Source organism: Paralichthys olivaceus, chromosome 13 (assembly GCF_024713975.1).
Source record: "Paralichthys olivaceus isolate ysfri-2021 chromosome 13, ASM2471397v2, whole genome shotgun sequence".
In the NCBI taxonomy this organism is placed as follows: Eukaryota; Metazoa; Chordata; class Actinopteri; order Pleuronectiformes; family Paralichthyidae; genus Paralichthys; species Paralichthys olivaceus.
The window spans coordinates 21,053,460-21,064,509 of record NC_091105.1 but is presented as its reverse complement, the minus strand read 5'-3'; the positions used below and the strand labels follow the sequence as shown (position 1 = coordinate 21,064,509).

General features: G+C 39.2%; 1 protein-coding gene across 1 annotated transcript; it reads left to right on the top strand.

The window, feature by feature from the left end:
• Nucleotides 1-220: 220 nt before the first annotated feature.
• depdc1b (DEP domain containing 1B) lies at nt 221-10,839 on the top strand. Its single transcript, XM_020091182.2, has 11 exons — nt 221-443; nt 2,759-3,024; nt 3,127-3,271; nt 3,983-4,110; nt 4,198-4,328; nt 4,438-4,485; nt 4,910-5,050; nt 5,179-5,345; nt 6,352-6,528; nt 8,485-8,667; nt 8,958-10,839. The coding sequence occupies exons 1-11, from the start codon at nt 396-398 to the stop codon at nt 9,120-9,122; spliced, it is 1,599 nt and encodes a 532-aa protein (XP_019946741.2). The 5' UTR covers nt 221-395; the 3' UTR covers nt 9,123-10,839.
• Nucleotides 10,840-11,050: the final 211 nt, after the last annotated feature.

Below are 11,050 nucleotides of genomic sequence, written 5' to 3'. Positions count from 1 at the left end.
ATGTGTGTGTTTTTGTGTGTCTATGTGTGTGTGTGTTTGTCTGTGTGTGTTGTGTGTGTCTGTGTGCATGAGTGTGTGTGTTGTGTGTGTGTGTGTGTGTGTGTGTGTGTGTGTGTGTGTGTGTGTTGTGCCTCCACATCCATTCACGAACGTCGGTTAGGTTCCTGCGGGTCACGTGATCCTCCCTCTGACGAATGACGTCGCTCGGATGCTGTGACGCAGCAGATTCAAAGTTCCCAGCAACGTTTCCTCCTCTGTGTGGAGAAGCTGCCTCCTCCTGCACCTCCTCCTCCTCCTCCTGCACCTCCTCCAGCTTCACCTCCTCTGTCTCAAACTTTGTTAAAGTCAATCGTCTCCATGTTTCCTCACGACTGAGGCGGGCTCTCGGTGTCGGAATGGAGGGCAGCGTCATTGGACCGGGTCCGTACCGGGCGACGAAGCTGGTGAGTCCGCTGGTATCGGTGGTAAGACCCGGTGAAAGAACCGTCTTATCGCTAGCACCGTGAATGACCTCGAAGCGCAGGATCAACAATCTGTTTTAATCCAGCTCCGTTCAGAACTTGAGTTCAGAAGTTACACAGAGAGTTGGAGTGATTGAAGTATTGTATGCACTAATGAAATAATGCTCCACGGAGACTGCTCCGAGGTTTCCTGACTGACTTGTCAACAAGAGCAGCCTCTTCATATCAAACACATGGCCTTCACATCGTGTGGACTTTAACCTGCCATGTTAGTGTCATGACTGTGTTATTGAGTTTTTCTAGTACATCCACTTTTAAAGCATTGAGCCACGTGTGCCTGCATCATGTTTGATGTACTTCACAATAACAGCTCTACATTATGACATTAAAAGAGCACACCATACATTAATTTAAGTTAATCATAAATAGCCAAATGAAACAAACAACAAAGGAGGAAAGAGGGAGGTAGGGTTTGTGTTGAACAGGAATATGGTGTGTTTTTTAAACTGTGGGTTGGTAGGGAGGATATGAGTCAATGTAAGGTGGTAGGAATGAGAAGAATTAATTTAGGATGAGTCTTAGAAAAGGTGACTAGATGTTACTGATCAAATTGTCCTGTATTGTTGATGTGAGCTGGTCTGAGTTTGCATGTCTTTAATTTCATGTCAAAGCCTTTTCATGCACAACACACTTATCTGGTCAGTTTTTGTTTCCATAGCTGCTTTCAGACATGCACTGAACCCCAGAGAACCTTTGGACACTCTCTGACCAGCCCCCTAGTAATAACACTGGAGAATGTCAGAAGGAGCCCTTGTGAGAATACAGCAGGGCATGTTGATGACCACGTGATCTCTGCAGCTTAATCTGTTCACGTCCTGCCATTGCACGCTGCACCACCCCTCACCTGAACACTGCGGAGATTACTGTGTTGTTGGAGACTGGACAATCTCCTGTGTTGTTCATGTGTGAAAGGCCAATTCCAGAGAAAGCCCCATTTCAGAAAAAGCCCCAACCTACTTGTTCGGACAGTTTATGTCTGAAAACGGCTCATGTGTGACTGTGGGTTGGGGTCGTTAACCCCCTGTCAACACTCATGGATACTTTGTATATTATTGCAGAATAATATACTAAATGTATGTCTATGTCGTAACATGCAAGTCAGAATATATCAAATCTACTTTGAGCTGTTTTTCAAAGCCATTTTTTCCTTAAGGCCTTTTTCACAGGAGGCTGTTTGACTTGAGGAAACAGATTTTATGGATATCAGCACAGATGCTATGTTCTACTTAAAGGGATAGACCCTAAAATATCTTTAAAATATTGGAGGGAAAGTAGAGGCGTTTATAATTAGATGATTGATTGGATGGATTCCCTTTAGCTGCTTCAGGTTTATACATCACAAATGGGAAAACCTTTGCTGAATCAGCAGACGTGACTTATAAAGTTTGCTGGTGCTTTTGAAAAGCAAGAATAGCCAAGAAATATTTTTGATGTTTGCACTGTTAAGTAAAAATGACATGACACACTAGATTGTAGAAAACCAAGAGGGGAAGAGGAACGATAGACAAAGAAACCAGAAAACATACCAAAATACAGAGACGTTAGAAGATAATGATGTAGATTAATAATTGATTTAATTAACAATTGAATGAATTACACCAGTTGTTGTTGGGGGATTAATTGAGCTGCATTGTATGTGTGAAGGTGTGTATGATACAAAGATGAAGGCTTAATAATTGATGGTATCGCAAATCATTAAAGCTGCCACCTAAAAAAATTCACTAACCTTTATCATTGTTCTATTTATTTATTTTTCATATAAAGCCCACTTTTCAAGATTCCCAGCCACAGGTCAGCAGCGTTTGTTTCACACAGTTTAATGCTCTGCGGAGTTGTAATGACCTTGTGTTTCCTCATTCTCTCTCTGTCTCTCTCCTGATTTGTTTTATTCATTGCCATCCCCATCCATTTGAATACTAGTGAGATCTAATGATCCACAACCCCTGTACCACCTGAAGAACTCCTGGAAGATAAAGCTCTGTTTGTTGTGAAATAGACGAGGGTAATTCCAGGATATGTTTTTGATGATACAGTTTTACATAATGGTGGTGTCTTGGATTTAGTGGAATGTACAGAACAAAATGATTTATTTTATTTATATATTTATATACCATATCTAATTAAACTAGATTGATTGCAATTGATTGTTGATTGTACAGAAACGACTGTATCTGATCATGGTTGGCATTCTACAGCATTTCTTACACATAACTCTGGTATCTCTCCTTGTCATGTAGTGGAATGAAACCATTAAACTCTTCCGTGGGGGGATGCCGCTCAGAAGGCACTGGGCACACTTCCGCTGCTATGACTGCAGTTTCACTGGATCCGAGGCTGTTGATTACTTGCATGAGCTGCTGAGGTGCAACTACAACTTTGGGCCTGAGGTGACTCGCTACCAGACGCTGCAGCTGCTCAGGAAGTTCTTCAAGGCCCATGTCATTGAAGATATCAAAGGACGTCACGGGACAGAGGACTTTGAAGACAACAGCCATCTGTACAGGTACTTTGTCACTCTAAACATTACAAGACATTTTGGCTGCATCGTCACTCCCTTCTCTGCTCTTTTGGCTGAGATTTGAGCTCTTGATTTCTTTCTCACCAGGTTCCCCACGCTGTCTCCTCTGAAATCTTTTCCAACGAGGCCTCTGTTGAGAGACAGCTGTGACCTGCCCAGACTCATCCGCTGGGATGACTATGAAGAATTGCCTCAGCAGGAAAACATCGCACCCCTGAAGTCTGCTGTCATGGTGAGAATGACAAAGATGTTTAAGCCCATCCTGTCTCATGCTGCAGGGTTTCTAGGCAGCACAGGCACTGTGTTGATGGTGATGAGGGGATATTCATCAGTGTGCGTTGTGAAAATATATATTTTCACATAATTTGGACCCTAGTTTTTAGAATATTGACAAAAACACAATAAAGGATATCTTTCACAGTACAGTCAGACATTAGCAAGAAGGAAAGCTGAACGACTGCTCAGTGATGAAGTGAGCCAAAGTTCTTATAGGACTCGTTTAATAAGGCCTCTAATTAACTTCAATGTTGGACATCCATCATATTTTTGTGAGTGATCACATTGTGCGCCATAAAAAATAACACTGGCAAAACAAAATGGATTTAAAGTGCAATTATCTCCTCTTTGGATAACCATCTCACAAAGTAATGGCATTTGGCTGCTTTCCAAAATGTTTGTTTGCTTTCCTTTCTTTCCAGATGGTAGCGAAATATTGGCATAGTTTCTTTTTCTTTTAATTTAGGTGGTGTTGTACAAAAAACACAATTTTTAAGTATTGTAGAGTGAACATCACCATATCTGACACAATGTAAAGAAAAACAAAAATGTATTTGAATATACCATGAGACTTTTATTGTAGGTGTAGATGGAATATATAGACTATGTTTCTGCTGCCTTTGTGTAAATCTAAAATAAACTTTTTCTCCCATCTCTTTGTGATCAGACTTCAGATTTGTTGAATAAAAGACACAGTGTAGCGATTGGAGACGTGCACGAGTGCAAGCTCATACGCAGGAAGGAGATCACTTCCAAACAAGTGGACCAAATTTGGAAATCAATGACAGTTGCACAGTATGTAACTCTTGTATGTTACTTTGTGTTGCACTGTTCATGCTGACTTTTTAATATTGCAATTTCATGCTGATGCTGCTGTTTTAGTTTACAGAGAGTGCTGGGCCTGCAGTCATTGGATGGAGTGTTAAACCCCACGCATGTGAACAGCAAACACATTGTTCACAACGTGTTCAGTGTTAATAAGACGGGCATAGTCATTCTGGAGAACAAAGCTGGTATGATGCACCGATTCACTAAAAACAAGAACAACTTTGTTTCTTTGATGCAACTTATTTAACTTACTTAAAAATATTGAAACTCACCAATTTTATTTTGTGTCTCTAGAGGACATGCCCTACTGGGTGGTTTCTGCAATGAAATGCCTCGCCAACTGTGAGTATATATTTTATATTTGCTGACTTTAAACATAAATGTAAAAAAAAATGCCCTCAGCCAAATTCCAGGAGTCTGCGTTACAAAGCCGTACATCTTCTAGTCTTCAAAGTAAATAAACAAATTAATGGATTCAGTCAACACAGGAAGTGTAACAAATATTTATGCATCAATGATATATTCAACAGATAGAAATTGAAACTGAATCTCTTGAGGAGCAGAGCAGCTCAGAGGGAGTGTGGCTGCTCTGAATTGATAACATGGGCAGTGAAATAAAAAGCAAGATGCACATACACCGCTCGCGGATCCAGTTTGCCTCGGCTGTTGGCTATAGTCCTAGTGAACGCATATTCCAGAAAGTCTTACGTGCTGTTGTGCTTTTTTATTTGCTTGCATTTAAAATTACATTTCTCTCCTTTCTCAGGGCCTAATGGCAACGAAACCAAACAACCAGTGTACCCGGGTTTCGAGAGAGATGTTCTGAGAACAGTCGCTGATTATTTTCAGAGACTCAAAGAACCCCTGCTGACTTTCCATCTATATGAAGTCTTTGTCAACATTCTCAGTAAGTACACCACAATTTGATTCAGCTTCTAATATTTGCTCTGTTCTCCAGATAAAACCTAGTTTTGGTCGAGGCTGTGTTTGTTTGCCCTCAGGATAAAAGACTCTCCTCTCTTCATATCTCTGCAGGTCTGCTGCAAGAGGAGGAGGTAGCCACTGAGGCGCTTCAAGTCAGCAGTCTCTTACTGCCGCCGCCCAACCGAAGACGCCTCCAGCTGTTACTGCGCCTCATGGCGCGGGTCTGCCAGAATCCCCATCTGCCTCCACTCAATGACACTATTTCTACCCGCACACTGGTACCACTTCCCATCAATCATTCACTACGTGTACACTCAACATCCGATAAAACACAAACAATAAAAAGTGACAGGATATTGCAGAACTGTTTGAGGAGGACTCATTATGGACAAGGAATACTTCTGAAGTAGCTCTGGAGCATTAAAACAGGCCAAGAGAACATCCCATTCCAAACATGCAGGTTTACAACACATTTGGTTCAACACTTTTGGCGTACTACAGGTGTAGTGTACATTATTTATCAAAATCAAGTGTAATGTATTCAGGTATATAGTGAGTGTAATACTTCTACACTTGCACTACTCCCTCCACAGATTCATGACACAAAGGAAAACTTTCCAAGATATAGGAACATAACAGGAAAATATGTTGTGCATTCTCTGCTCCGGAACTCCAGTAAAAAAAAGGTTTGAGCAAAAATGTTCTTTCTTGACCGTAGGAACAGATATCTCTGACGGCTCTAACTATGTTACATTTTGCTGTCTGGATAATACGACGAGGTACAAAACAGTCTTAAGTCTGCAACACTGTGCATAGACAAATTAAGCTTTACTGCTGTGGATCAGGGAATACAGCGGGTCGTCCACAAATCTGAAGGTCGTGGTTTGATCCCTGGCTTCTCCTGTCTAAAAGCCAAAGTTTCATTAGGCAAGATACTGAACCCCACATTTCCCCTGTGCCAACAGTGTGTGATAGCAAAAGTGCAGCATAAAGTAGTGCTGTGTGTGTACTGTTGAAGTTTAATTGGCAAACTGAATATTTATATGAAGCTTTTCTGTTTTGACAACGGCACAAACCATCTTACTTTCACCCATGTACACCCACTTTCATACATAGTATGATGGGAACCATTTAGGGTTCAATATCACTTCAATATGCTGACTGGAGGAGCCAGGGTTTAAACTACCAACCTTGACTCACTCTTATCGGCTTCAGCTTCGCAAGTTTGGCAGCTGGTTTCTAATCCATCTCTTAATCCATCTCTCATCATGGTCTCTTGTCCAGATGCTGCAGATGTTCTCTCACTGCGTTCTGGGCTCAGTAGATGAGATGGACTTGGACGAGCTGCTGGCCACTAAACTGGTAACCTTCATGATGGAGCACCACAACACCATTTTCCAAGTGCCCTCCAAGCTGCGTGGCCAGGTTGAGGAGCATATGTCCCATCTCAAAAGAGTTCAGGTTAGTAGATTTTCTCAAGTTACAATCTGTTAACAAATTAAACTATTGACCCTGCTGCTCCTCTGCTGCATCTGTTCCCTGCAATCCATATGCACAAATCGAGGATGGTGTGCCATGTGCGATTGGGAGATCCGATCACAAGTCGACTGCTTTAAGTGGCCACATTTTTTTTCACTGTGTGAACACAAATGCATCCTGGGCCATATATAAAGGACAGTCTACTTAGCTGATGTCTTCTGACCTGCTACAGTTTCATATCTTTTATCTTTTAGGTATCTTTACACTTCTCAGTGTTTCTCATAACTGAAACTGAATTGAATGATGTACATATATGCATAAAAAGCAGGGATGTGGGATCTGACCACAAGTGGTCACAGAATGCCAGGCATGAACCGACCAGACAGAAGTCAATACCAGTTCTGAACAGGGCTCCAGTCTCAGTATCTTAAGGCTCTAAATGTCCTATAATTGTGGGTTTGTAAAGTCCCATCTGGCAAAATTTCATGTTTGGATTTGTGTCTGTGCTAAACTGACGTCTGTGATAAAAAGACTAGAGCTGAGAGCAGCTGGTCGCAGCATCATTGTGGGTAAATCATGAGACAAAATAAAATTCACTATATGAAAATACTAGAGAAGTTCAATTCATGGAAGCAATCACATACATTTTAGGAACATCAATCATGAATTAAAATCCAAATCCATTTATTAACAAAAAATACTGTCAAAATCACTGCAAGGTCACTTTGATGATTTTCTTTTTTATTTCACTATATCACACTGACTAAGACATGAGTGCACTATGTTCTGATCTCCATCATGGCGAGAACATTCAAAGAATCACTTCCTGTTTTGGCAATTTGTAAAAGTACAAAGTTGATTTAGTTGGTGCCATGCTTTAAATCAACCTGATTTACAGAGCTTTTATTTTGAGAATTTATGAACTTGGGTCGGAAGATTGTTTCTATTGCTTAACAGACCTTTCAAATAGCACCAGCTATTAAAATAAATAAATCATTCAAACTTATATGTGAATCACACAAGTGAACATTTGAAATAAAGCAAATTCAGTTTAATTTCATGTTGAAAAAAGCAAAGAGCCCATTCTTAACAGGCAGGTTTAGAACGGCCACTGCACTAGTGTATTCTAATGCCAGGTTTTAACTGATGTACTTAGAGCTGTCCACTTGTGATCGGATCAAAAGTATGAGCGGGGGTCGAAGGTTTTGTTGTATACCTGTATGTTTAGCTGGTTCATATTCATGTGCGTTTTGTTTTGTTGACTAAATGTAGAACACACACTGTCAATACAATCTATGTTCTAAATACAATTCATGGAAAAAATATCATTTTCTTTGAATGCGACTGTATGCAGTACACTTAAACACCCTACACTGAAGGGACAGAATGCCTTTATCATAATTGAATGCTTTAGATGGGATTTCAAATCCAACCCTTCTGCACACTGAACACTTTCATATTTACTGGCTATATTCATTATTCTCATTTAACTATCAAATGTACAACAGTGAACAACCTGTACTTAATGTCATGTGCTGATATGTCTTTATGAGACAAATTGAGTTTTACATGTAACAGTTAAGTCAATAGCTTTAGTTCACTTCCTGTATGATTTGCATCACCTGTATTTGACAGTATTTTATTGTTGACTCATCACAGGCTTACAGAATTTCAACATTAGGCAATGATTGACTAAAGACAATTCAGTATGACATTTCACATTCATGTTTTCAATAATCCCTCGCTGACATGTATAGCATGATACGAGACAAATGACTGACTTCGCTTTACACAGCCTTTAATAATATAAAGAGAGTGCACATCAAGAATTTGATGGTTTGTCTCAAACCAACCAGCCACTAATCTGTTTTCCTCATATTTGCTGTCAAATGTTGAATGCATTTAACTTTATTCAAATCCATTTGTGTCTTCCATCAGATCAAATATGCAGGTTCAGATACAGACTTTAGTGCATCGCCAGCCTTTTGTAAACAGATCAGACGGGTGGAGTCTGACGAGCAGAAGGTGATCGGTACCCAGACCCCCCTGCAGCAGCTTCTGGAGGGTCTGATAGCAGACAAAGAACTCCCTGCCAAGGACAAAAGAAAAAGGCTAAAACAGGTATGTCCCCGCAATTAGGAAAGGATATGTGGTAAGTCTTTTGTCAAAGGAATACAGTAACTAAGTAGACTGCTTTTGTGCAATAGCATGTAAGCCTTTTTTTATAGTCACTGGAATTAATCTAGTTCAACCAAAGAGTGAGAGATGAAAGGTTTGTAGAGGCCTAAAAAGAGGCCTTAAAGAGGTGAAGTATGAAAATAACCAAAATAAAATGATTTTTGTGTGAGAGAAATGTTAAAAAAACAATATATGTTCGACAACAAACAAGTAAAAATGCATTCTCTTTTCAGTTCCAGAGGTCATACCCGGAAGTCTATCAAAATCGATTTCCCACAGAGGAAAGCAAAGCTGCTGTAATACCTGAGAAAACCCCTCGACTCAAACCTCATCTCATGTTCCTCAACCTTAAAAAACCCTTCCAGCCTTTTCAGAGGAGCTGGAGTTTCAGGGCATGATCTGACACATCTACACTTCAGGCTGTTTATGCATCTCAACCCCAGTGTCCTGAGACACAGAGGAGTGTGGCCGACATGGCACACAGGTTTGGTACTTATGATTAACCACTATGGATTGTTTTAAAAATAATCAATTTGACCTTGTAGCACTATCAAACTTAAGACATCAAAGGTTCAGTTCACTCAAATTTCAAAATAGTTTTGAGATTTCCCACTGATTTCTAGTCGTGCACATTGTTTTGTGGTAGCTGTGGCATATTTGCAACTATTTTCTAATTCTACTGATAGTGCATACAGTTAATGTGGAGGGGTGAACTGACCATTTAAGGGCATTTCTATGTTTTTACTTATTGCCAGAATACTTGAATAGAAAACAAAATATCAGAAACATTCACTTACTGTAAAAGAACCACTGATGTTTCTTAAAATGCCTTTTTTGTAGTTTTCATAAAATTATGTATGGGTAAATTTTTCTACTTATATGATACTATATTTTACAAAAGCATTATTTACTGTTGAGCGGCCTTGAAACCTCAACACACTGCAGTCAAATGAAATGTATGCAAAATAGACAAAACACAGGAAAATTACATCAATACATCTTCGCCTATATGACAATACATAAACAGCATTTAGGAAAACCTGAAAAGTTAGAACAAACACGAGAAATACAAAACAAAGGTCAAGATGGCACTAAAAATTGTGATAACATGAATGAGACATTCTAAATATAGAAATACAGTTTGCCACATTATTGTGAATATCTGCTATTATCCTGGCAGCATTTCTGTAATCTATTACAGCTTATATTGTGTCTATTTTCATATGTTTTCATAAGTTGCATTGCATTGAGCATACAGGGCCACTGTACCTAGTTAGCAAATTGGCTTATTTGAATGAAATGCATTCATTGATGCAAAAGTCTTAATTGCTTATTTGGTTTTAATACTGTAGGTTAAAAAATATTAATAGTCAAAGTCTGTTTAATATTGATAGACAGTTTAATATTGTAGCAGTTTAAACTGTACTGCAGCTGCAGTGATGGTTCTAAAAGACCTTCAACCATGGAATTTCTTGAGCTAGTCTCATTTCACGATCACTTTTCATGTAGGGATGTTATTTATGATGCTGCATCATAAGCACATGTTTGAATGAGCATATCCAGGGATTACCCAGAAAAGAGATAATTATGTTTGTAACTCAAAGAGATGACAACAAATGAGGGAAACCCCAAAATATGTGGGTAGAAATTGCTATAAAAATGTACAACTACTGTATATCTATTGGTTTTATATCATACTGCGTCTCAGAGAGGGGAGGAAGACACATGAGGTTTATGATGTGCTGTAAATTGTCACCGTCCTTTTTTTCCTAAACCCTCTCGGTAATTTACTTGATTACTGTATGTGCACTCTACTTTCATTTCACGGTTTTACTTGTTAGTTTTATTCTGTATATAAGAACTGTTCTCTTGGTTGGTACATATTTCAATGTCTTGGATGATCTTTCAAATGTGTCCGTCATCATTTTCTGTTACCTGCTGTTCTGTCATGTCAATCAGGTTGTTTCTCACTTAATTTGAAACCTATAATTGTTGCATTAATGCTGGAAAAACTGTTACACTTGAATTGCTGCTGTGTGCTGGAAAAAATCAACAGGATAAAAGTGAATTTGTGTTGATGCTGATTTTTCATATAAAAACTGCTGTAATTGGGAAGCTGTTCTCTTTTTGTGGGTTATTGGTTGTTTCGTAGGAAGTTCTCAGATCGGCAAATGGCTGTTTACATTTAACTTTGAAAAATATTGTTTTATTCATGTGACATTTTAAATTAATATGTTTAATCAACCATTATCGAATTATGTTAACAATAGTTCTTCTCCTGGAGGGAGTCTCCATGGCTCTATAAATGCAGCCTAATTAGGCATTA